Source organism: Sphaeramia orbicularis, chromosome 8 (genome assembly GCF_902148855.1).
Source record: "Sphaeramia orbicularis chromosome 8, fSphaOr1.1, whole genome shotgun sequence".
Lineage (NCBI taxonomy): Eukaryota > Metazoa > Chordata > Actinopteri > Kurtiformes > Apogonidae > Sphaeramia > Sphaeramia orbicularis.
The window spans coordinates 53,416,552-53,444,370 of NC_043964.1; the positions used below are offsets into that span (position 1 = coordinate 53,416,552).

The 27,819-nt window shown below is 40.1% G+C and overlaps 1 protein-coding gene across 1 annotated transcript; it reads left to right on the forward strand.

Annotated features, from left to right (window-relative positions):
• Nucleotides 1-1,092: 1,092 nt before the first annotated feature.
• LOC115423975 (phosphoribosyl pyrophosphate synthase-associated protein 2) lies at nt 1,093-27,611 on the forward strand. Its single transcript, XM_030141031.1, has 11 exons — nt 1,093-1,206; nt 5,198-5,358; nt 12,027-12,079; nt 14,647-14,713; nt 16,462-16,634; nt 18,603-18,718; nt 18,822-18,877; nt 20,605-20,765; nt 20,840-20,910; nt 22,267-22,413; nt 26,354-27,611. The coding sequence occupies exons 2-11, from the start codon at nt 5,276-5,278 to the stop codon at nt 26,510-26,512; spliced, it is 1,086 nt and encodes a 361-aa protein (XP_029996891.1). The 5' UTR covers nt 1,093-1,206; nt 5,198-5,275; the 3' UTR covers nt 26,513-27,611.
• The last annotated feature ends 208 nt before the right edge of the window (nt 27,612-27,819 follow it).

Sequence of the window (27,819 nt, forward strand, 5' to 3'; positions counted from 1 at the left end):
AGAAAAAAAAGTCAAAACTAATTAAAACTAAACTATAATTAAAAATCCAAAACTATTATAACCTTGAACTCGACTCAACTCGACTCGGCCTTTTTGTGTTTCCATTACGAAAAAGGACCTGGAATCTGGTACCTGATACTAGTTTTTTGGTATCATGTCCGCCGAGGTTCCAGGACTGGGGACCAGATGCTAAAACGTGACGTGTAAACACTGCAGACCACTGATTGGTCAGAGAGTTGTCTCTGCAACCCGCTGTTTTACAAAAACAGATGTGGAAGTTGACAGTAAATACAGTGGTAGGTTAATCCACATGATGACAGCCTGTAAAACTACACCATGGTTTGTTGAAGAGGTTCAGATGTAAAAATTCAGCATGAGTTTGACGAGACAACACACAACGAGCGAGGTTATCAGCAACTCTGAGCAGACGATGTGGAAGTAATGCACTGCATCGCTATGACGACCAGGTACTGAAAAGTTGGTAGTGTCCTGTAATGGAAACAGTCTCCAGGAATAGGACCTGGTACCCGAGTCGAGTTGAGCAAAGCTGAGTCGAGCCGAGTCGAGCCAGTTCCACATAGTGGAAACGTGGCAAAACACACACTCCATCCTGGTCCCAGCCTGTTTGAGTTGCTGCCATCAGGCAGACGGTACAGAAGCATCAAAGCCAGAACAAATAGATTGAAAAACAGTTTCTACCCCGCTGCAGTAAAAGCACTCAATTCTGCTAAAAGATAGTGCAATAGAATGTGATTGTGTCTGTGTGTTTTTATTTCTTAATCTGTTTATTATATGAATGTGACTGCGTCTGTGTTTTTTTTTTAATGTCAGGTGAATGTACCATTTAGGATTGCAGTTTTTAATGTCGTTGTACAATGTACAATGACAATAAAGTTCTATTCTATTCTATTCTATTCTATATTAACATTCTGTAAAAAAAAATAAACAAAAAAACAAAAAACAGAACAATTAACTTTACATTGTCTTGTAAGATGATCAAAATTATTACGACTTTTAAAAGAGCACATGAACGCCTCTTAACACCTCCCCTTGACCCTTTTCTCGTCTGTGATTGGTCGAGCCGTCCATCCGTCACAGCCTCCATCCCTGCCAGTCTGGGTGAGGGGCGCAGGTTGAACAGAGCAGAAGAACAACACCACCACATACTAACCATACACGCTGAAACCGGACCTAACACGCAAACTGGTAAGGACTTGTACTGTTCTCTGCTCACTTTTATTCTCACCATAACATTTTCGACCTGCTACCCGTATATTCGCTCTCTACTGCAGGACAAATAAATTCCCACATTGGTTTAGAGCCTCTTATCGCGTTAGCGCAGCTGGTACCGTTAGCTGAAGCTGAAGCTAGCCCATGTTGATACAGCCAAACACCGAGCACAAACTGGCGACTGTTGTGGTTTATTTAGTGTAACTGCTCTTATATACTACCGGTACTAAACACAATTTAAGCATATGTTTTGAAAGTCTGACGCATTCGTTGTTAGCTAACAGTTGGACACTAAAGTCTACAGTCCCGTCCTCCACAGCTAGCTTAAACAACAGGAGGAGCTAATGTCGTGGCTTGAGTTGGATGAAACAGCACTAGCTCACATTTAGCTAACGCATTAAACAGTACACTTCTGTATAACCAGTTGAAAAGCTAAGACACGTATTTATTATAGCTGTTTACTTATCAGTTAGATAAGTTGTTAATGATGCGGTTGCACATATCACCTGAGAGGAGCAGCCTTTTCTTTGTTGTGGATGTGTTCAAGTGCATGGTAACAGATGGGGAAGGCAAGCATTTTCTGCATGAGGAAAAACTGTGTTCATGCATTCAGTGGATCTGTCAAGCAGGATATGTTTAGTAGTGGTGTTAGAAAATGTCTGTTCTGCAATATATCGCGATATTTCATTTCATAATACTGTATCAAGATTAAAAAGTACTGTGTCGATATGCTTAGGTGTTTATTCAAATGCAGATATGGTGGAGGTTTATTTTTGTTTTTTGTTTTTCTGTATTGTTTCTGTCTTGTTTATTTTAATTTAACACTGGTTTATTAAACAATGGCAATTTGAAGCATCCTATAAGCACTTTTTACTGTCTGAGAGGCAGATGGTAGTTCCTTTGGAAACGAGGAGAATTTTAAAAATGTTGTGATATAGCATTAGATCCTGTTCTGAAAGAAAAATATGTTTAGTATTTGTACATATTTCTGGTGTAATTCAATCCTTCCAGGAAATAATCTTTTAAAAAAAAAAAAAAAAGAAAGAAACAAAAAAATTGCCTTTTTAACAGTATCATGATATATTGTGATTTATCATATTGTGATGTGTATCATATCGCCAGATTCTTTCCAATACACAGCCCTAATGTTTAGTATGCTCAAGAAATGAAGGTATGTGAAAGCAGGAGGAGTTAGAATGGATGTGGTTGAAGATGGTGGGATGTTCTAACAAGAGGTGTAAGAACATATCTGTTCTGCAGTATATCACGATATTTCATTTCACAATACTGTATTGATATTAAAAAGTGCTGTATCGATATTTTTGGGTATTTATTCAAATGCAGATATAGTGGAGGGGTTTTTTTTGTTTTGCTTTTCTGTTTTTGTTTACATTTTATTTATTATTGTTTAACACTCTTATTAAATAATGTTCGTTCCTTTGTTGGGATTACACAAAAATAATGTTAGTTATGAACTAATAGAATATCCTCCTGACAATCAGTAAGTAAATATTTCCACCATTTTACAGTAAATTATTGCCTTAATCGGAAACGGCATGATGCAACAGTTTTTTCAGATGCATTGTTTATTTATTTATTTTTATGTAATGTCCTTTTTAGTGGACATTATGTAATTTTTTTTATTTTAAAGTAAAGCTGTGAAACTCTTGTCCACTACAGAGGACAAAAATGCATTGTTGGGTCTCAGGAGGATATGAACATTTGACCAGGATCTTAAACTGTAATGTCTGTAAAACATAATTCAAGTTTTAACACAGATTTTTGTGATATAGCATCAGATCCTATTGTGATCAAATAAAAATGTGTTTAGTATCTGTGCATATTTCTGGTGTAATTCAATTCTTTAAGGAAATAATCCTTTAAAAAAAAAAAAGAAACAAACATTAAATTGCCTTTTTAACAGTATCATGATATGTTGTGATATATTGTATCGTGATCCTAGTGTTGTGATTTGTATCGTATTGCCAGATTCTTGCCAGTACACACCCCTAGTTCTAACCAGGGGTGCCAAACTCCTTCTTGTTCAGGGGCCACATTCAGCCCCATATGAGCTGAAGCGGTAAAAGAGTAACAGTGAAAAAAGTAAAATGACATTATGAAAGAGTTAACATCTACAAACTTTCCTTAAAACATGAGCAACCTGAAATTTCTTAAGAACAGTAAGTGCAATTTTAACAATATTATGTCTCAGTTTATCGTTTACACATGTACATTATGAGTTACAGGCCATAGTGGGTCTACAGATACACAAAACATTTAGGCTATGTTCAAACTGCAGGTAAATGTGGTCCAAATCTGATTTTTTTTTTTTTTTTTTTTTTGCCCATATGTGAGTTGTATCCAATCTGTTAAAGGAGTCGTATGTAGGATTGTGGCCAAAACTGGTACTGCAATCACATTCCAAATACTGTCGAGCATGGTATCCCCTCCCCCTCCCCCCAGACTAGGGGTTGACAGATCCAGCATGAGTGTCCACTGCAAGGAGCTACCATGGCAAGTGACCAGTCCAATACCAGTATAAATACCAGCCTGGTCTCTTTACTCGGGCCTGACCGCTGGAGACCACAGGAGAGCAAGCGTCGGTCTTCAAATTCTTTTCTGCTTTCAGCCGTGTCCATGTTTCAAAAGCATCTCCTATACATATCCTTGTTTTGTTTCTCACTTTGTCACGATGTATTTGGGAATAATAAGAGGCATTTTAGGTTATTAACGTCAGACATTTATGATCAGAAATGTTCCAGCTGCAGCTCAGTGGAACTGCCAACCTGGATGAACAAACACTACTGACTCTGTGATTGGCAGACAGGTGATGGGCGGAGCATCAGACCAAAACACACAATAACTACATAAATATTACTTGTGGGCTGACACTTCGCTTTTCAAATGCAAACATTCCGGTTGGACTACGACTGTCAATGATACCAGTATTTGAAATGAACAGGATTCCTTAATGTCTGGTGATTACTGGAACAGAATTCTTACATACAGCTCCTTTAAAGACAGTTTGAACAGCACAAATCTGATTTTTTTTTTTTTTTTTTTTTTAATCTGACCCAGGCCACTTTCATATATGCTCCTAAATCTGATATGCATCTGATATTTTGCAATGCGACTTCAGTTTGAATGTCCAGGTCACATTTATCCAACCTTTACATTGTTGAAATGCGACAAACGTCACAATTCTGCATCCCAGGAAGAGTGTCAGGAAAAACATATTTACTTTTGTAAACAGTGCATGTCTGCGTAGTCACATATTCCATCAGGACTTCTTTTGTGCGTGTGGGTCACTTCAGGGTCGCATTCAGTTCAGACTCAAAACTAATAGAAGTTGCATTTAATGTGGAATATGAACAAGTGCACAAAAAAATCAGATTGAGACTGCTTATTACTATGCTAAATTTGCAAAAGAAAGTATGAAATTAATTGTAATATTGACTCATTTCTTCTATTTTTTTCCTCTTATTTTAAATTATTTGTTAAAGATGCAACAAGATCAAGACCAAAAAAATATTAAAGATAATATATATATATATATATATATATATATATATATATATATAGAGAGAGAGAGAGAGAGAGAGAGAGAGAGAGAGAGACTCTATCTTATAACATTTTTACTACTGATCAAATCTTGGCTTTAAAAAAAAATTAAGGCCAGTATTGAAAAAACATCAATATATCAGCCCAATATATGGGCCAGCTGATCTGTCGGTCTACCACCTCTATCTAAAATCATGTTGTGTTATTTATTTCATTGAACTTGACAAATGCATAATATACATGAATCTATTTTGTCTTGAATGTTATCTGAACTGTGCTTCCGGTTTCCTCTTTACTTGAGTGAGTCTGAGCGCTACCACATTGTTTTCAAAGGAAGTAACTCCTCCTCCTGCTCCTCCTCCTCCTCCTATTCTTCCTCCTCCTCCTCCTCCTGTCTGTGCTTCAGGAAGGGCTCAGCGCAGCGTGGGTGCCCAGGGATCCACTGCCTGAGTGTGGGGAGAGCGGTGCCCGAGACCCCAAAGACATGAACCACACCAAGGGGGGCCTGGTCATCTTCACGGCCAACTCACACCCCTCGAGCCGGGAGCTGGGCAAGAGGATCGCAGAGTGAGTACAGGAGGTCGTGGCTTTCACACACACACACACACACACACACACACACACATAGAGTATGGAGTGTAAAAATGCTATTAAAATGGTGTTATTTAAAGTCGGCAACCACGTGAGTGTTTGAGGTCACGCTGGTCGTTTGTCTCAGAGAAAGAGACGAAGGGCTGGTGCAGCTGCTGAGTGTACCGAAGATTTGTTTAAAATAACACGCTCTGTTTTCCTCAAAGCCAAGTTTCCACTGCACTATTTGACTTTTATCACCACTTGTACAGTGTTGACAGTGTAGTAGCCAGGAGTTAGCACTTAAATGTGCAGCTGAGCTTCACAAACCAAAACACCGTGTATAAAAACAGAGTTAAATCAACCAGCAAACATGCAACATAAGAATATCTGTTCATATTTCTGTGTTTAAAGGTGTTCTGTCTGCACTGCATGACAGACCAGTGCACAGATCATTTATAGCAAAGTTTAATGAGTAACTTCCCAGTCTTTCCTTTGTTTTTTTTCCCAGTTGAAGCGGTCTTTGATTACATGTGAATTCTCTAACCTTGTGCAGCTTTAAATGTTTTCAAGCAAGAACTTACTAGTATTTATAAAGCAGCAACATCTGTGTGTGTGTCTGCACTTTATCTGAAAAGATGCCACTGTCATGTTTTAGCAAGAGACTATGAAATATGTTTGGCAAACTATAGCTACAAGGTCAGGAAGTGCCTCTAAAATAATTCAAGCTGTATAATGAGATGCAATTTTTACCCTGTTTAATGCATACATGCAGTATAGATGAGTTACAGTTATTTTTATTTTGAGGAAATGTGAAGTTTCAGTCTCACAGCTTCCTCATTCAGGGTGTATGTGCAGGTCTTTAAAAGTCTTAAAGTCTGGAATTTTGTGTGAAAGTCTAATAAAATATGGAAAAAAGTGTCTGTCATAGTTGAATTTTACAGTTTGCTCCAAGGCACGTAGTCTTGTAAGATAATAAATACATGAAAAAAGTATGTTAAAAAACTGGATCTAATTTCAGTAACCAGTTGGTACTGGAATGATTCTAGTCAAACTGGTTTGTGTGATATCTATGCACTTTTATGATTTTCATATGTTTTTAAAATCAGCAAAACATAATTTACTGTGAATTATGCATTTATTCATTCATACATTTATCAACATGAACTTTTCTACAACATGCAACAGGTACAGTCTCAACAAAAAAAGTAGGAACACAATTATAAAAGTACATAAAGTCAAGGTCTGGGGGAAAAACACAGCAGTTTTGAAAAACTCTGGAATTTTTATTTGGATAAAGAGCAAACATCCTGTCATTTGTTCCAGAGTAGTATCATGGTACTTCTATTACTACTATTATTGTTATTATAATGATCATACTATTATGATACTGATGATAATGAAATGCAATATAATGTAATATAATATAATAATAACATAATGAGAATACTGTTATACTACTACTAACTATTATGTTTATGTTGTTTATGTTTATGTTTACGCATTTGGCAGACGCTTTTTTCCAAAGCGACTTACAGGGGAAAACCAATTAAATCACTCAATCAATCAAATTTTATTTATATAGCGCCAGATCACAAAAAAGTTATCTCTTGACATTTTATATATAGAGTTGGTCAAAACCAGACTCTAAGTCAATTCTACAGAAACCCAACAGAATCCTCCTGGAGCAAACACTTGTGACTGGTGACAGTGGAAGGAAAAACTTCCCTTTAACAGCAGAAACCTCGAGCAGACCCAGACTCCTGGAGGATGGACGTCTGCCTTGACCAGTTGGGGTTAAAGAGAGAGAGTAGAGAAGGGGAAAAAGAGAGAGCGATAGAGATAGGGACTGGGGGAGAGGGGAGAAGGGGGGAGTAGGGGGAGACACATGGAGGCGGTTGAGGATAAGTGAGTGGTGATGATGAGGGCAGGGAAGAGGCCGGACCACCGCAGCAGGTCCAGAGATAATCGTGAAAGAATCTGTGGTTGTCCTGGGAAAAACCTTATTAGAATATTTAAAATGGAATGTTTGAAAGTGCTAGGACAGGAGGTGCTCTCGGAAGAGCTGGGTCTTCAGGAGCTTCTTGAAGATAGGCAGGGATGACTCTGTTCTTGTAGCACTTGGTAGAGCGTTCCACCAACGTGGAACGACCCATGAAAAGAGCCTGGATTGTCTTGTACAAGGTCTGGGGACCACCAGACTACGTTCCCCAGACGAGCGGAGTGGTCGTGGGGCGACATAAGCTTTTATTAGTGCACCTAAGTAGACAGGAGCAGACCCACTGAGAATTTTGTAGGCTAGGATTAAAGATTTGAATTTTATGCGGGCAGCTATGGGTAGCCAGTGTAACTCAATGAGTAAGGGGGTGACATGTGCCCTTTTAGGCTGATTGAAGACCAGACGCGCTGCTGCATTCTGGACCATCTGTAGTGGTTTGACAACACAAGCTGGGAGGGCCCGTTAGAAGAGCATTGCAGTAGTCAAGACAGGAGATAACCATAGTCTGCACCAGGAGCTGGGTGGCCTGTTCGGTTAGGTATGGCCTGATCTTTCTTAGGTTGAACAGAGTGAAACGGCATGATCGGGTGACAGAGGCAACGTGATCCGTGAAGGTCAACTGATTATCAATCATGACTCCCAAGTTACGTACTACACTGGTAGGAGCCAGAGGTATGGAGTCAAAAGTGATGGAGATGTCCTGCTGTATGGTTGGCTTAGCTGGGAAGACCAGCAGTTCAGTTTTGGACAGGTTCAGCTGAAGGTGATGGGCTTTCATCCATGCAGATATGTCAGAGAGACAATCTGAGATCCGCACTGAGACTGTGGAGTCATCAGGTGGGAATGCCAGATAGAGCTGGGTATCATCAGCATAGCAATGATATGAGAAGCCGTGTGAGTGGATGATCTGACCGAGTGAGGTGGTGTATATGGCAAAAAGGAGGGGGCCCAACACAGAGCCTTGGGGGACCCCCGTGGTGAGGCGGTGAACTGCTGATGTGTGCCCGAGCCAGGACACACTGAAGGACCGACCAGTAAGGTAAGATTGAAACCAGGAGTGTGCGTGGCCTGTGATGCCCATGTTCCAGAGTATGGATAACAGGATATGGTGACTGACAGGGTCAAATGCTGCTGATAAGTCCAGTAGAATGAGTACTGAAGACTTGGCTGCTGCTCTAGCCTCTTTCAAGGCTTCTGTCACAGACAACAGAGCCGTTTCAGTGGAGTGGCCGATTTTGAAGCCAGATTGGTTGATGTCAAGGAGGTTAATTTGGGAGAGGAATTCTGTGACCTGTTTGAAGACCGCCCTTTCGATGATCTTAGAAAGGTATGGGAGGAGTGAGACTGGTCGATAATTCTCCACTTGAGTGGGGGTGAGGGAAGGTTTTTTGAGTAGTGGTGTTACCTGCGCTTGTTTAAATACTGTAGGAAATGTTCCTGAAGTCAGTGAAGCATTAATCACATGTGTGATTGGTGCTGTGATAGTAGGGGCTACAGACTGTAAGAGGTTGGATGGAATAGGGTCCAACAGGCATGTGGTAGGACGGCTAGAGGAAAGGAGTTTAGACACCTCGTTCTCTGTGAGGGGAGTAAATGAGGGGAATGACGCAGTTGGGCTTTTATCAGTTGAGTTAGTAGTAGCCATAGTCAGGGGAGAGGAAGCAGTGTGTGATGATGATGATGTTGAAGAAGGAGGCGTGCAGTCTATGGGTGGATCAGTGAACTGACTGCTGATAGTAGACACTTTATTTGTGAAAAATGAAGCAAAATTGTCCTGCTGTCAGATTAGTAGTGGGCGGTGGAGGTGGAGGGTTGAGTAGTGTTTTAAAGGTTGAGAATAGTTTCTTGGTGTCGGTGGCAGAATGAATTTTGTTATTATAGTAAGCCTTCTTCGCAGCAGTGACACTGGATGAGAAGGATACCAATAGTGACTGGAATGTGATCAGGTCAGAAGAGCTTTTTGTTTTGTGCCATTTTCTCTCTGCGGCTCTGAGGTTGGTACGCAGCGACCGGAGGTTATCATTGAGCCATGGGTGGGACTGGGAGGATCGAGCGGGTCTAGTAGATAGAGGGCACAGATTATCCAGACAGGAGCTAAGTGTAAAGCACAGAGACTCAGTGGCATCATTAACCTCTAAGGAGGAAAAAGTGCTGGGGGGAGGGAGAGCGGAGGCTACGACAGTGGAGAAGTGGGTGGGGGACAAATTGCGGAGGTTGCGGCGGAAAGAGACCATGGGGGAGGGAGCAGAGTGTTTTTCAGGGAGAGACACACTGAACTGAATGAAATAGTGGTCAGACAGGTGTAAAGGTGTGACTGTGAGGGCATCTGTGATGCAGTTTCGGGTGAAAATGAGATGGAGCTCTTTACCAGCTTTGTGGGTTGGAGGACTGCAAACCCGCTGTAGCTCAAAAGAGAGTATTAGTGACATGAAATCTGAGAAGCTGGGATTGTCTAAGTGGATGTTCATGTCACCGAGGACTAGCATGGGGCAGTCATGCTCTGGGATGGAGGAAAGCAGAGTGTCAAGCTCATCAGGAAAATCACCCAGTTGCCCTGGTGGACGATAAATGACAATTATGTAAAGTTTGACTGGTGCTGTCACTAGGATGGCATGGTATTCAAAGGAGTTGTATTTGACTGAAGGTAGGAGTTGATTGTGTTTCCATTTGTTGGAATTAACAGACCCACACCACCGATGGACGAGGAGGTATTACTATTACTTTCATTGGGAAAAACAAACAGGAGTAGTTAAAGGGAAGAGTCTGCTCCCAGGACGCAAAACAAACACGACTAAATGAATATGTCACAAAAATATGAACCATCCTTCAGACGTTCAAGTTGTTGGTTGTTTATTAAATATTCCATGTGTTGTACTTTTAAAATGTCACCTTAATAACTGTAGTTTTTTTTTTTTTTTTTTTCACTTCATTTTTTCAGTGCTTGTCTTGGTTTTTTTCTGAGTTTTCCTTGACAACAGTATGCCTGCACAGGAAATGCACACAAGGTTAATCTAATTCCTCCAGGACATTCAGTCACTGGATTATTTTTGTTCTGCGAATGTTTGTAGCACAAATAGTGTTTGCCTACAATATGACACTGGTACTTCCATGCCGTGTGTGCATGTGTGTGGTCGAGGGGAAATTAAAGAACAGCACATTAACAGGTGGAAATGTACCAAACCACTGGTTCAAACGAATAGAAACAGTGTAAGGGGGAATACACACTTATGCTAATGCTAATGCTACTTGTTGATGTCAGAAAAACCTGAAATTGCAAATTTAGGAGTATTGATCCAATGAACTAAGAATATTACTTTTTTAATCTTAAAATGCTTTTGTAAACAAATTTGTACTGTTCTTTAAAAATAAAAAGAGAGACATGATCTGCTGTTTGTTTCCTGAAGAGCAGGAACTTCAGGCCAAAGCCATCATGAAATCATCGTGAAGAGCATCAAATGTACAGTTCCAATTTTTGTATGAAAATAAGGCGGTTTTAATGGTCCAAAATGATAAGAAATTAGAGATCGACTGATATGAGTTTTTCTGAGGCCGATGCAGAATTTTTTTTTTTTTTTTTAATTTGGTTCGCTGATGGCTGATATCTACTGCCAATTTTTGAGGCCGATATTTAAGGCTGGCAGTACTCTGTGAACATTTATTGAACTTCAGGTGCTGCCCACACAGGTGCCTGATCAAATATCTTATAACATTTTTTCTACTGATGAAATATCGGCTTTCAAAAAAAAAAAAAAATTAAGGCCGATGGACAATATTGAAAAAAATCAATATGTTGGCCCGATACATTGGTCTGCCTCTGTAAGAAACTGTATTAATGTTTTTATTCTGTATTCAGAAGCTTAACATTATTCTGGAGGACCCCATCATAACCAGCCCTCATCAGGGGTGTGATTCTTCTGGATAAATCCGTCTTTTCCGATCTGAAAATGAGGCTCTCGTGAATTATGCAAATCCACTTTTTTTCCTTTATGCACAAAACGCAAACCAAAACTGTGGCCAAAAACCACGTGGGCTACCTGTACTGTTGCACCCCTGTCAGGTGTGCTGTATATTTTCCTGCTTTTTTGTCCTTTTCCAAATTACACCTACGCTCATGCGCCAAAAATTTAAAGACACAAACAGTACCTGAACTTTGGGTCACTAAAACCTGACGTATAGCATTCTGTACATTCATGTATTTAAAAGAAATATTTTTATTAGCTTTTTTTTAATTAACATTTTAAGGTTTTAAGGAAAGCTTCTAAAACTCCTTCTTGGGAAAATATCCAGTTGAAATGTATATGTATCATCAGAAGCCATATTTAGTTAGATACGGGTCAAAACACAGTAATGTCCCATCAGAGAGTGAACTTTAATTGATTGCCATTCCAACATTTATTTCAGTATAAAGTAGCTCCTTGTTTTGGATAATCCGTTATAGTCCAACTAAAGCAAAAATGTATTTAAAAGTAAAAATGTGGGTCATTTAACAACATTAATCTGTCAAATTGTCTCTAAAATGTCCTGTCAGAGATTTCGAATGCCGTGTTTTGACCCACATACGGAATGGAGCTTTATGATTTCCCAAGATTCCATGAGCTTCATAGGAGTTTGTGCATAAATATTTCCATGTTCTTGAGTCCCTAACAGTGTGTTTGTCCTGCCTCAGACGCTTGGGGGTGGAGCTTGGCAAGGTGCAGGTGTACCAGGAGGCCAACAGAGGTAAGCTGATACCAGTGCTTCACTCAGCACCAGTGGACATTTGTTGGCTGAGCACATTTACATAATGGTGTTGTCTGTGTCCTGTGTGGTGAGACGACACCACAACCACCAGCACTGACTCACAGGCACTACCAGTTTCCATACTGGTACCACTTGGTAAGGTTTTCCAGGATAATGCTGTTGGTAGAAAAAAACAAACACAGTAAAGAAAAGTGTTGTTTTTTTTTCTCCAAAGTTTTTTTTTTTTAATTTGAATTTTTATAATGTAACAATCATAACTTTACAATTGAATGTACATAATATATTGCCCTGTGGTTATGTAGCCCCACTCAGAGTCCTGACGCTGATGCACCTCATACTGTGACCAAAGTATATAAACTCACCAGTGTTTGTGATGGTAAGGTGTGCCACTAGGGATGGGAATTGGGAACTGGTTCTTTTTGAGAACCGGTTCCCAGTAGCTCGATTCCGTGGAATCCTTTGCCTGCCTGCTTAGTGATTCTGCTTATTGATTCCGCCTTCGTTATGCATGCGTGATGATCTGGTGCACACAGCATCGTTGGGGTCGGAACGTAGCCAACATGGTGTTGAGGCAGAAACAGTCCAAAAAGACGACACCAGGTCCACTTGTAACACTTGCAACACGTCCATTTCTTTAAAAAGGTGGAATCCCTCCAATATGCTCAAACATTTGTCCACACAGCATGTGATTCATTTACAGGAATGTCACGTATTTGATACGCTAATTAGCGATGCTTGTGAATCTAGCGGCACAGCGGCGCGGCACTGTGCCATGGCAAAACCTTACCAGCAGAAACGCTGTACTGTATATGTTATATTTTCTTTGCAGAGATGGAAATATAAAAGACAGTTAATGCAAACACACTCGTTTGTACTCTGTTATTCCCTCACTCAATGAGAATCGATAAGGAATCGGAATCATTAAATTCTTATCTACAGTATTCCCATCCCTGTGCACCACAGTACAATCCTTGCCAATAATAGGCCTACACATTAGGCTATGCATGTTAAAGTTTTGAATTTAAATTTTTAAGGTTTTACAACACAGAACAGTGGTTGCAGTGGTAGCGTCTTCCATCTTTACCGGTTGGTTCTGCTGTCTGTCATTACTGGATCAACTGCCCATTTGCGCATGCATGATGCTAACTCTACTTGGACAAACTACCTGAAATGCGCTGGCAGAGACGTTCAGAGTCATTCTGCACAACAGAGGACTGTCATTGAGTGCATCATGACTCGATAATTAATACTATTTTCATTATTAAATGTAAATAAAATATTAAATGCTCTTGCAATGTAGTTATTTTCTTTCCTTAAAAATGCAGAACAGAAATGGCCACCCTGCATAACCCCCCATGACACACCGCCACACCAAGAGATCAATTTTACAGGAAACACTGAAACTCACATCCAAAATAAACACATAAATACTATTAATTGATTAATAAAACAAATTATCTTTAGTCACAATGAGATGTTGTGTCCATCTTTTCAATCTAAGATAAGACAGGCTGTATAGAATTTGGCTGCATTGCCTCTTGTGTCATATGTTAATTTCTCTAATGTCAGATAGTTCATAAGGTCTTTAATCCAGAGGGTAAATGTCAGAGGATTTCTATCTTTCCATTTAAGTAGAATGAGCCGACGAGCTGTTACAGTCTTGAAGGCAGTGATGTTCTTAAAATTCTTGTTGAAGTTTGTATTCTGTGGAATCACTCCAAATATCACAGTGAGTACATGACATTCTGTTGGAGTTTCAAAAATCTCTGAATAGAAATTAAATATTGGTTGTCAGAAATTGCTCAATCTGGTGCAGAGACAAAACGTGTGAACGTGTGGCTTCAAGTCAAAGGACAGGAGTGGGTATTTAAAACATGTCAAGTTATTTGATGATGAGAATGGGGGTGGGATTAAATAAGTTTTTCTGCTTCCCACTCCTTTTCAAGTGTAGATGAATGATTTTGTAATTTTGGATTTGCATGTATTCTGTAAATGCTCGAAACAAACAAATGAATTAATGAATAAAAGAATCCCTGGCTCCTGGTTACATCTGTCACATTTGGAGTCAGTCGTCCACTTTAGTTTGGCTAGTTTTGCTTTAGACCAGTGCAGTCTGTGCACAACTGTGAAATAAGTGTTTTGAAAAGCTAGGCCTGTCATGGAGGTTGGTATTTTAGATTATGCAGTTTTCATAGATGGAGTTGAACTCACACCCTTTAACATATTCTGACTCTGTAAGTCTGTATTGTTTTCTTGACCTCTGCTAGGAGGTGCTTTGTGTTTTAAGGCCCTACATGTGGGAGGCACATGTTTGGAATGCTGCTATCTACAGTCCCACACAGCCACAGTGGTGATAGTGGGATGGGGGTGGAGGGGGCAGAGGGGGTGGGGGTGGTGTTAGAGCCACAGAGCACTCACTAATGAAGCCGACTGGCCTTGAAGGCTTTGTTCCACTGTGGGAGTGTGTGAATGTGTGACTGAACGACTGTTCATTTGTGCACTTTTTCCCTCACTGCTCGTTTCTTATGCCCTATTTGTTTCCATAGAAACGCGGGTGCAGATCCAGGAGTCAGTGCGAGGCAAAGATGTCTTTGTGATCCAGACAGTGTCCAAGTAAGAAAGAAAATCCACACGACTCAACATTTCCACAGTTTTCTCCTGACTCATCTCAGGCCCAGTTTAAACGACGACGGTCTCGGGTGAAAACGACAAAATATTTGATCAGATGTGCCTTTCATTTAGACAACAGTGTTTTGGGGGGGATGAAAATGCAAAAAAATGAAGCCACCTTCCAGAGTGGAAATCCTAAAAACGCTCCACTCTTGCGTCACCATCTAAAGCAGTCGTTCCCAACCATTTTGGCTCGTGACCCCATTTTAACATCACAAATTTCTGGCGACCCTAAAACGGTGACATTTTGCTAAAATTAATTTGTTTTTGATCATGTAATAGTTTGCTATACTATGTTGCAAATAAATGTCACTTTTAGAGGACATTTAGTCTATATAATGTATATTATTGTGGACAGAGGCAGTAAAGCCAGGTGTAGATTACTGCACACAGGGAGAATTGGATTTTCCTTGGTCAGGATATCCTCCTGAGACCCAGGAAAGTGAGAATTTTAGCTTTTTTATTTTAAACAATTGTCTTGATTGGAAACTGCATAATGCAACAGATTTTTTCAGATACATACAAATAATTTAAAAAATGTATTTATTTATTTTTTAATCGGAATGTGCTTTGCAATAGACAGCATTTTTCAAGTAAAACTGTCAAACTTTTGTCCCCTACAGAGGACAAAAATGCATTGCTGGGTCTCAGGAGGATATGTACAGTCAGTCCAGCTTGTATTTACAAGGCTGACAATTAATACTGAACAAACAAGAACTCAAACTATGAACAAGAAGAGCACTCGGAGAGCACAGACCCCCCCCCCCCCCCCCCCCCCCGATCACCACCAAAATTTAATCATTTCTTCCTTGTGCCAGTATAAACATTTCCTGAAAATTTCATGGAAATCCATCCATAACTTTTTGAGTTATGTTGCTAACAAACAAACACGCAAACAAACAAACACACAAAGAAAAGCAATCACAATACCTCCTGGCGGAGGTAATTATGACAGAGCTGCAGCATCTGAAACCGACCACAATGAATATTTGACAGATAAACAGAACCACAGTGCTTCAGTTTCAGCTTCACAGTTTGTCATGTCTTTTATGGATTGGGATTGTTTGTCAACTCACCATATATTTTTTTATTAGTAAGTTTTGTATTTTTTTTTTTTTTTTTATTTCTATCAATTACTAGAAATTTCAGGTGACCCCATTTGAATTCCAGGCAACCCCATGTGGGGTCCCGATCCCAAAGTTGGAAAAACACTGATCTAAAGGGTTGAAAACGCAATACTACGTTTTCTAGTTTTGTAGAGTTTACGTCACAGGCACATGCCAGTATAGGAAAACATGTCAGATTTCCTTGTGATGGACCTTCAAGTAAGTTCTGTTTCCTGTTCTGTGATTGTATTTGGAGCTAGGAGAGAACAGGAAGAGAAGTAGAAAGGGTCTACGCAGGCGCTTAGTCTTGGTGGTGGTGATGCCACCTTCCCACCTGGCGTTCATACTATATAGATAAATAGAAAATTTAACACACTTTTGCATATCCGTCTGCATGCAGATTTTCCCCCCAAAATGCACGTCTGAGTGTGGAATTAAAAGTGAGAAAGCAACGCCACATTTGCGTTTTCAGTTCAGATCGTTGCCATCTAAACGCAGCCTCACTCATTGTTTCCCTCTCACTCTTTTTCCCTCTTCATCCTTTGCTTTTACTTCTGTCTCCGTCCAAACCCTGGGCTGTATCAGGGATGTGAACACCACCATCATGGAGATGCTGATCATGGTGTACGCCTGCAGAACGTCCTGCGCCAGGAGCATCACAGGCGTCCTGCCCTACTTCCCCTACAGTAAGCAGTGCAAGATGAGGAAGAGGGGCTCCATCGTATCCAAGCTCATCGCCTCCATGATGTGTAAAGCTGGTAAGATGTGGAGCACAAACCACACCGTAGAGTTAACAGTCAGTTATTACCTGCAGTAAAATATGGTCAGGAGAAGATGAAGGAGAACTGCCTGAAGGTCCGTTCAGGCTCATTTTACATACAGACGAAGGTTCATCTGATTCAAACAGTGTGAAGCGTCACTGCCTTCATCCTTAGATGCATCCATTACATTGGAATGAGCATTTATCAATCAATCCACCAGAGGGCGCCACTCTTAATTAACATATTGGCTGAATACCACGAAGAAGAGTAAAGTTTTATGAGAAGAAGAAAGTCAATAATAACAAATGGAGGAGGTTTTCCTAATGTCGATACTGATGTTGATATTGATAAAGGTAATTTTTCACTAACTCACACAGTCGCTCTTTGAAAACTTCCACCATTTCTTGAATTTAGTCTCTTCAAATGTCAACACTGCCCAGTATGGTTCCCAGTGGTATTGCAACATATTTTCAGTTTGGATTCTCATCCGTAAACTCGCAGGAAAGGGACAGAGCGCTCTGTCTGTATGTATGTGTCTTTCATGTAGAGCATGAATGGACCATTAGCGCAAACAGCAGGTCTTAATATACAATTTGGATTTTTTTGTGTGCTCGTTCATATTACACATTAAATGCTACTTCTATCTGTTTTGAGTATGAACTGAACGTGACTCTGAAGTGACCCACATGCACAAAAGAGGTCCTGACGGAATGACCACGCAGACGCACACTGTGTTTACAGAAGGAAATATGGAGGGACGCAGAATTGTGACATTTGTCGGATAAATGCGACCTGCACGTTTAGACTGAAATCACATTGTAAAATATCAGATACATATCGGATTTAGGACCACATATGAAAGTGACCTGGGTCAGATTAGTGCTGTTCAAACTGTCTTTTAATAGATCAGATACAGGTCACATATGGGCAAAAAATCAGATGTGGGACACATTTGTCTGCTTCCTGAGCGTAGCCATAGAAACAAGGAATCGTCCTGCTGTAGAAGGAGCAGCTGCACTTCGGTTCAATAAGATCCAGTTTATTATTGCAGTGTTTTCTTTTGTCGTGCTACATTGTCACTTGTAGAACCTGCGTATTCCTTCTCATAAGCACATGATGTTCAATGCCATGGATCGACTGTTAGGGAAAAAGGTTAAATATTTACACATAATAAATCCTGCTCACACTTGAACTTCTGAAAGCTAAACATGAGCTGATTTTTTTAAAACACTTTTTATTTATAAGCATTTTAATTTTTACAGAACAAGAACAAAAAAAAAAGGGAAAGGAGGTCTGGGGATGACAATTATAGCATAAACATACATACAACTTGAGCCTTTTTTTTATTAGTACTGTCACAGTTTGTAAACATTGTCCATTTTCTCCAGCGTCTTTTTCCCAGCTCTTCCTGGAGCCACAGGGTGAAAGTCATGCGTTCCATAAGTCTCATGTTTTCTACAATTGAAATGAAAAGTTCCACTGTGGATGGTTCCTTCTGCAGCCAACATTTTGTTATGGCTTTTTTAGCTGATGTCAACAAAATCTTTAGGAGGTAAACATCGTCTGAATCCAGTTCATCTGGGAAGTAACCAAGATACAGTACCGTGAAAGAGCAGCTGATGGTAAAGCCCAGTGTTTTTGATATTATTTTGGATGCCTCTGACCAGAAGGGCTGAATAAGTGGGCACAACCAAAAAATGTGCCCATGATCTGCTGTAGCCTGTCCACTCTCTCCAACACTGTGCAGAAACAGTACTGAATTTGGACTTTTGTTTAGGTGTTACAAAAAAGAAAAACGGATAAGGTTTTTCCAACTAAAGTCAGGCCATGTGTTGGAGTTTGTTGATGAAAAATGTACTTCCCATGCCTTTGTCCACATGTCCTCTGTGATTACAATGTTAATTTCTCTTTCCCATTTTTGTTTTATGTACGTTGTTGATTGTCCTTCTGCTCTTGTCCACGTAGGCCTGACCCACCTGATCACCATGGACCTCCATCAGAAGGAGATCCAAGGCTTCTTCAACATCCCAGTGGACAATCTGAGAGCCTCTCCATTTCTGCTTCAGTACATACAGGAAGAGGTACCACACACATGCAAACACACACACACACACACACATTCTAGAGGAGCCTCCATAGGTCTGTAGTTCGGTGGTGAATAATCGTATGTCCATTCCTCCGCAGATCCCCGACTACAGAAATGCAGTGATTGTGGCCAAATCTCCAGCATCAGCCAAAAGGTCAGTTCTGTGTTCGGCTGCTGCTGGTGTTAGATGGTACCTGATGTGTTAATCATGAACTGAAGCTCCTCCCTCTGCCCCACTCTGTGCTCTTTCTACACAGTTAGTTATAAAACCAATTGTATCGTATTTGCTACATCAGGTTCTGAGACCTCTGTCTAATCAACAAGATCAATACTTTTCTAATTAACCTGTTGTACTGTTGCGGAAAAAAATGATTAGACCATCAAAAGTCATAAAAACAATGGTTATGCAATCCAGTACTAACTCCTGTGTGTGTCATGTGACTAAAATTGACAGAAAAGAAAACATAAATGCCTAAGAGCACTGTTTTTGTCAGTGCAATGCCATAGATATTGATGGAAGAACTGGAGTGATTTTGGTTATTATCAAGAAAACTTGGAAAATGGATAGATATCAGCTCTGAAATTAAACTACTATGAGCTTTTTTTTTTGTTATGTTTTCATCGGGGTTTGTCTGTCTGTTAGCAAGATAACTCATTTATGGATAGACTTTGATAAAATCTCAGGAAATGTTGATACCGGCACAAGTGAACAAATGATTAAATTTTGGTGGTGATCGTTTGTAAACAGCTCCATAAAATAAAGTTCTTAACCAAAAAGTTAGCCTATTTGAGAAATGACAGGAGAAACTTTAATTTTTGACACTGATGACTTTGACTTGATCTGGCCCGTGTGCAGAACCATGAGGGTCAGAAGGATTAGTCTGACTGTTTTATTGTTGTTGTGTTTTTTTACTGGTTTTATCATGTAAATATAGGAAACTCTGCTTTGTTTGGAATATTTTTATGCTCTTTCCATTTTTATTTTTTAATGTGATTTTTCACATTAAAGTCGTATAAGTCAATATTCACTGCACTGTGTTTAATGTCGTAACTTCTGACTAAACTAAACCATAATGATGTCAATTGCAGATATTCTATTATTTTACTCAATTACCTTTTATTATTTGTATCTCTACTGTAGTGTTTTATCATCTACTTTACATTAAAACTGAGTGTCATCCTAGTTTTAACCCTGTGTTACTCTGCTGGGGATTCCAAACATGAGTAGTCCCCTGGGGTATTTACACATTCCATTACAAAAATGTTCATAGTGTTATTTTTATGTAAAATATAGTCATACTGCTAGATCAGGATATATCTACAGTCCCTGTTGAATCATTTGAATTGCTTGTAGCTGGTTGATATTGATAAGACATAATACAGCAGATAATAATAATCATAATAATAACGGTGTGCTTCAACACACTAACCACAAGTAGCATTTTATTCCATATTTATATTACAGAGTAGGCTACCAATACATAATATGTAATTATATCTACATATGAATTGTATGTAATTATATATAAATCATAACAAAATACCTGTGTTAGTCTGGTGGGGGTGACTGAACACCCCAGAAGGCCAAAGCGACATCTACCTCCAAGGACAACTGAGCCACAACTGCACCACACTACATGTGATCCACTCTTGTTGAGTTAGAAGAGTACTAGGAGGGAGAAAAAGAAATAAGTTGCCAACTAGAAATTACGAGCACTTAAGCAAAATTGGGCTGACAAAACACCCCAGGGGACTAATGCAGGGTTAATCCAGGTTATGCATTAAATGGTTCCTACCACAGGGGGGAGCCAGAGTCCAAGGCTTTCAGACTTCAGACCTGACATAACTCTTCTCTCCTGTTTGTTTGTTTGTTTGTTTTAGGGCGCAGTCGTTTGCTGAGCGTCTCCGTCTGGGCATCGCAGTGATCCACGGTGAAGCTCAAGATGCCGAGTCAGACCAGGTGGACGGACGACATTCGCCTCCTACCGTCAGCCGGACCCACGGCGCCTTCCACCAGGGGCCGTTCTGTGTGCCCATACCATGTACGACACACACACACACACACACACACAGAAAATGGATATTGTATGACATGTTTTTCACTCTATCTCTGCAGTGTTGATGCCAAAAGAGAAACCTCCCATCACTGTGGTGGGGGACGTAGGAGGACGCATCGCCATCATAGTGGTGAGACACTCCTGCAGACGGACACCTGAATGTACAGAACTAGGGATGCACAGTAACTATCGGTCTGATTAGGGCTGCACGATTAACGATTTTAAAGGGTTCATATGTGTCTAAACCCACTTTTCTTAGTCTGTGGTTCATTTCTTTGTGTATTTGGACTCTAATAGTTCAGACACTTTGAATTTGAACCCTCCAGCTGCTGCAAAACTATCTTTAGATTCATTTGGGCAAAAATCCAGAGGATTTCTATAACCTGTTTGAATTCCTGCTTAATTTGTTCTGTCTATAACGAGTTCCGTCTCCACATTTGCACATATCAGGTCCAGACTTCAGACCAACATTCCTCCAGTATTTCTCCGTAATTGTCGTCATCAGTGGTTGTTGTCCAGACTGAAAATATGTCCAAACTTGGAGCCCATTACCCTAAAATGTTCAGTTGTCGGTTGAACGGGACAGAGCAGCACAGCCAGCAACCTGGAGGGGGCGGGGCCTGAAGTGGCTCATGTTTCATTTAAAGGGCCAGCGCTCCAAACCACCTTTCTGGTGTCATTACTCAGAAATAGGGTTGAAGATGGAGCTTTGGAGTTGAATTAACCCTTTATAGGGCACTCATTGAAATATTCTGAAATTCAAAACTTCATCCTTTGTATGTTAATGGACATCATCATCTTCCCTCCTCTTGCTATAAAATATCTAAGCAGCACTTGCAAGAAAGTAAACACATGCGATAAAACAACTGTTATAAGGTCATAAACGGACAAAAACTACTCATATTCACTATTTACAGCTTCAGATTTTCAATAAAATCCCTCTGCATTATTGTATAGTTTTATAAAAACCAACATGCTTCTCACCCTCACTGAGGCATGGGATTGGCCCCATATTTAATGTTTGCAGAAACTGCCAAAACTAGTCACTTACCTGACAAAGGGTTAATAAAGAATTCAGACCCAAGCAGAGCATTTAGTTTATGGAGACCACAGGGAAATGTGGGAAAATGAAGAATTCCATTTAAAAAAGACAAATATCACTCCTTTAATGTGTGAAAACAGCAGTCGATCATCACCAAATTCAGTCTGTGACATAAATAGTACGAACTGAAAACCCTTGGTCTGTTGTCCATTTGAAGCAGACGTAGGCTGTTGGTTCTGTAGAAGCCGTTATTGGACTATTAACAGAGTTTAACACCAACTGGAAATAAGAAGAAAAGAATGGGAACTGTTGGTGTTTGGTATTGGTATTAGTTATGAGAAGCAGGAAGTTATCGGTTGTAAAAAGCAGTTACGGTGCATCCCTGTACAGAACACCCTCTGACTGTCTGTCATTGAGCTGAAAACAGGTGTGTTTGTCCCTCAGGATGACATCATCGATGACGTGGACAGTTTCGTGGCAGCGGCAGAGACGCTGAAGGAGAGAGGGGCGTACAAGATCTTTGTCATGGCAACGCACGGCATCCTGTCATCAGAAGCCCCCCGGTTCATAGAGGAATCTGCCATCGATGAGGTGAGCACGGAAAAGGAACAAAACTCAAACTAGACTCACTAATGCTGCGTTTCCACTACATGGTACCGGCTCGACTCGACTCGACTCGGCCTTTTTGCGTTTCCATTACAACAAAGGACCTGGAATCTGGTACCCGGTACTAGTTTTTTTGTTACGCCTCCGCCAAGGTTCCAGGACTGGGGACCAGATACTAAAAGGTGACGTGTAAACACTGCAGACCACTTGATTGGTCAGAGTCGTCTCTGTGACCCGCTGTTTTACAAAAAACAGATGCGGAAGTTTACAGTAAATTTAACAGTAGGTGAATCCACATGATGACAGCCTGGAAAACTACACCATGGTTTGTCGAGGAGATTCAGATGTAAAAATTCAGCATGAGCTTGACGAGACAACACGCAATGAGCGACTTTATCAGCAACTCTGAGCAGACGACACAGAAGTAACACGCCACATTGCTATGACGACCAGGAACTGAAAAGTAGGTAGTATCCTGTAATGGACACGGTCTCTCAGGCTCCATTCACACTGCAGGTAAATGTGGTTTAAATCTAATTTTTTCAAATCAGATTTGGACCATTTTCAAATGTGGTGTTACGCCCTGGCTAGGGGACCCTAGGGTGCAACATGAAGACTGTTGTCACTGTTCCTCACTCCCAAGCCACAGAGAAAAAAACCCTGGACACGGGTTGTGCAAGTTTAACAAAAAAGGTGATTTATTTTACAAGGTGCAACATAAAGATATTGAAAACTAGACAAAAGGCAACTGAAACTTTGGGGTGGGCTCTGGCCAAAACAACAAACAAAACTGCACTAATGAGAAATTAGGCTGACCTACAAAATAAAAGAAACCAAAATACAAGGTCTAACCTTCCTGACCAAAAACAGGAGAAAATGAGATAAAACAAACGGGGCAGCCCACCCCTACTTCTGAACAGGAACGCTGGCGGAATGAAGGCGGGGTTGGGAGTAGAGGAAGAGCGACGGGGGTCCGGCCCAGCTCGGCATTCTTTAAAGGTCCGCCTCCAGCCGCTGCTCCAATCACAGGGGAGAATCTGACTTGACACCTGCAACATATAATCCACTCATGCAAGAAAAAAGTGGACACACCCACGGAGTGCCACTCAGACCCACCAATGGGTCGTACCAGTGGTACTGAATCAAGTTTCAGGTTTATTTGTCATGTGTGTTCAGGGTACAAGTACCATGACAATGCAACACAGTGTGCCCTGGCTCTCTCTCCGCCCAGTATTGAAAAATAAATAAACAAATAACAATCACAGCAGCAATAAAAAAAAATACTTAACTATAAATAGCACTAGCCCTCCTATTTTAATGTAAAAACACTAAATAAATAAATACAATTATAAAACCTGGAAGTCAGGCTGCAGGTTCCCAGTGACCTGTCCTCCTTCTGGCTGAATCAGATGCATATCAGATTTTTTAAAATGCGACCACAGTCTGAACAGACATGTCGCATTTATCCGACCTTTCCAGTTCCTCCTGTCACTGGCACAGCAAACCTAGAGACCTGGAGGTACGTTATTTGAGTTTCTGACTAGTTGAATGCATTTATAATTCCCATACACACGTAAACATGTCAGTGTCCACAGGCTGACCTTTGACCCCACCACAGTGTTTTCAGTCTTTGTTCTTGTAGATCTCCAAACCTTGAACCCAGACACAGCAGAACTGTTCATATCTGTAAAAGGACCTGAGGCTTTTGAATTCTTCCACTGTGTAGGAACTAATGCCCAAAACCAGATAGTTAACTAACGGTGTGTAGGTCCAGGGGGCAGGGACCAGACGGACGTACGCTGGGGAACACCGGCGGCTCGTAGGGGTTACATCAGTGGTTCCAACCTTTTGTGGCTCATGACCCCATTTTAACATCACAGATTATCCCTTTTTTTTTTTTTTTTTTTTGCTGTTTTCTTTATAAATCTCTGAAACAACTTCAGCCCTTCTCAAAACTACCACACACTCAGCAGTTTTAACCCTTTAAATGCCAGTTTGATTACATGAATTCTCAATGATTTATTATAAAAAACACAAGAAATTAAATATTTTCCACATCGTTATCCTCAGATCATAAGTGTCTAACTCAAACACAAATGGACAAAAGTATGTGGACATGCTGAATTCAGGTGTTTCTTTTCTAACAGGGGTCTGAGATACAAAACAATAATGACTAATGTCAGAATAGAGTTTTATATTATGGGATAAATATTATTGCATTGGTTAGTTTGGTTTAAATTATTATCTTTGTTTCCAAAATGACTCACAGATGGTTTGGACTTCATTTCTCTCAACATTGATTTATTTTTTTTTATCCATGATTCTGATTTTCAATGTTCTTCCTCTAAATGTCTCTAATATTTTTCCTGCTCCGACTGTAAATAATAATTTTCTTCCACATCTAACATCTACTGTCATCACATCTGACTGAGGAAGAAAAATCTACCATTAAACTTCAGTAAAATACTGATGTTTACAAACTATATGGACATAAATATGTGGACACATCATGTCTCCAGCTGTCAGATGTCCTGTTCATGAGGATCAGACAGAGAGACTTCAATATTAAAAATCAATAGAATATTTATCCCATAATATAAAACTATATTCTGACATGAGTATTTTTTCTGTTGTCAGATTTTCCCTCGTGGGGAAAAAAACGCTCTTTTGACGTCCATTAGAACCACATTTTTTAATCTCACTGCCTTTACACGATAGAACCGTACATTCTCTAATGTCAACATTCCATTTAGAGGAAAACTAGTGAAGTTTGACATTTTTACTGTATTCCACCAGGTTCCCAGTGTAGGCTGATGCATGAAATTCTTCAAAAATGTAACAAAAAATAAAAGTTCTCACCGAATTACATTTCAAACAGAGGAGGAAATCTCTGTTTTCCAAAATCCCTGGTCCAGGCAGACGTCCATCCTCCTCAGTCTGAGTCTGCTCCAGGTTTGTGCTGTTAAAGGGAAGTTTTCCTTCCACTGTCACTAGTGTTTCCTCCTGGAGGATTCTGGTGGGTTTGTGTCCATTGGCTTCAGTCTGGTTTGGACCAACTGTATATGGAAAGTGTCAGGAGAGAACTTCTGTTAGGATTTGGTGAAATAGAAAGAAAATGGGATTAGATTTAGTGTGGATGTAAACGGGCTGAGTGAAACATGTCACACCTTCTTCTTTTCTTTTTCTTTTCTTTTTTCTTTATTTTCCTATTTATTCTTTTCCTTCTTTCTTTCTTCCTTTTCTTTCCCTCTTTTCTTCTTTTCCTTCTTTTCTTTCTTTTCCTTTCTTTTCTTCTTTTCCTTTTCTTCTTTCTTCTTTTCTTTTCCTTTTTCTTTTCTTCTTTTCTTTTCCTTTCCTTCTTTTCTTTTCCTTTTCTTTCTTTTCCTTCTTTCTTTTCTTCTTTTCTTTTCCTTCTTTTTCTTTTCTTCTTTTCCTTTCCTTCTTTTCTTTTCCTTTTCTTTCTTTTCCTTCTTTTCTTTTCTTTCTTTTCTTTTCCTTCTTCTTTTCCTTTCCTTCTTTTCTTTTCCTTTTCTTCTTTTCCTTCTTTCTTTTCTTCTTTTCCTTTCCTTCTTTTCCTTTCTTTTCTTTCCTTCTTTTCTTTTCCTTTTTCTTCTTTTCTTCTTTTCTTTTCCTTCTTTTCTTCTTTTCTTTTCCTTTCCTTCTTTTCTTTTCCTTTTCTTCTTTTCCTTCTTTCTTTTCTTCTTTCCTTTCCTTCTTTTCCTTTCTTTTCTTTTCTTCTTTTCTTTCCTTTTCTTTCTTTTCCTTTCTTTCTTTTCTTTTCCTTTTCTTCTTTTCCTTCTTTCTTTTCTTCTTTTCTTTTCCTTTCCTTCTTTTCCTTCTTTTCTTTTCCTTTTCTTTCTTTTTTCTAATTTCTTCTTCCTCCTCCTTTCTTCTTCTTCCTCTTCCTCCTCCTCCTCTCTTCCAGGTCGTGGTGACCAACACGATTCCTCATGAGCTCCAGAAGCTCCAGTGTCCAAAGATCAAGACGGTGGACATCAGTATGATCCTGTCCGAGGCCATCCGCCGCATCCACAACGGAGAATCCATGTCCTACCTTTTCCGCAACATCGGAGTGGACGACTGAACCAATGACCACACACACGCACACACACACACACACACACACACACACACACACACACCGTTTGCCTTGTCAGACCTCTGTAGTCCATGATACTCTCCACATATTACTGCTAATCCTTCCCTTGAGTGCGGTTTAGCGTAGATGACGACTGAAGTACACACACATAAGAGTGTTCCAGGGTCTCGGGTACCCGACCACACTGACCCGCCTCCTCCACCTCCTCCACCTCCTCCACCTCCTCTGGACTCAAAGACCCTGTTGGTTTTTCTTACGTTCGTCTGTCGTTATCGCCTCTTCGTGCGTGCAGTACTGAGTCGTGTACGTCTGAATGTCCGTCTGATCGCTAAAGGAGAGTCTACTGCGAGGGTGTCAGTGCCTTCAACAGGGTCAGAACTCACAACACACGGTTCCAGATCCACAACAGAACTAAGTCCAGATAAACCCGGCCGGAGGACGCAGGGTCCCGGCTCATCCACCGGAGTCGTCTTGGCGCACGTGTGCGTTTGTTGGGCTCGTCCCTTTGTTGTTTTCTGTTACGTCTAAATGTGTCGCTGATGCTGAATCCACCCGTCTGAGCGTTAGTGTAGATGTCTGTGTGGTTGCCATAGCGCGTAGCTGCTACTAATCTGGTGTCAAATCTACTAATTGCTGAAACTGGAATTTACACAGGAGTTTTTTTTCCACCAAAATGTGTCAACCTCATTGGATTTTTACAGGTTTTTTGTTTTTGTTTTTTTTTGGCAGTGTACTTGTGAAATATATAGGACGTGCCATCATGTTTTTTTGTCTTTTTCCTCTCATGGCTTCCAGCTGAGCACTAAACCCCACATACAAACCAGATGTATTTAATGTCACTGCGGTGGAAACGTTACTATTGATGAATAATAACTGTAATAATCCTTGAACACTGGGGAAATAAAGAGGCAGGAGTTAAATTATTTGACACCTAATACTGAAGTAATCGAGTAAATTTGATCTTTTTTTGACGAGCTAATATTGACTGAAGCAGGTCTTAGTCACTGTACCGGACGTTCCAAAATGTTTTGTATTTATTTTCAACACTGAATATGAATAAATAAGACCAATGATGGTAAAGGACGGTGGGTTTTGTGGTGCTTTTGTGTCGTTTTCTTCACTATCGACAGCCTGAAAATGACAATCCACAAAGGTTTTAATGACCTGTTCTTTAAACCTTTCATGCATGAATTATGATTAAAAAAAAAAAAGGATCAAGATTTCTTTTTCGGATTGATTTTATTACTCAAAATTAGGCTAAAGTTGAAATGCATTTAGAATTTTCTTTAAAA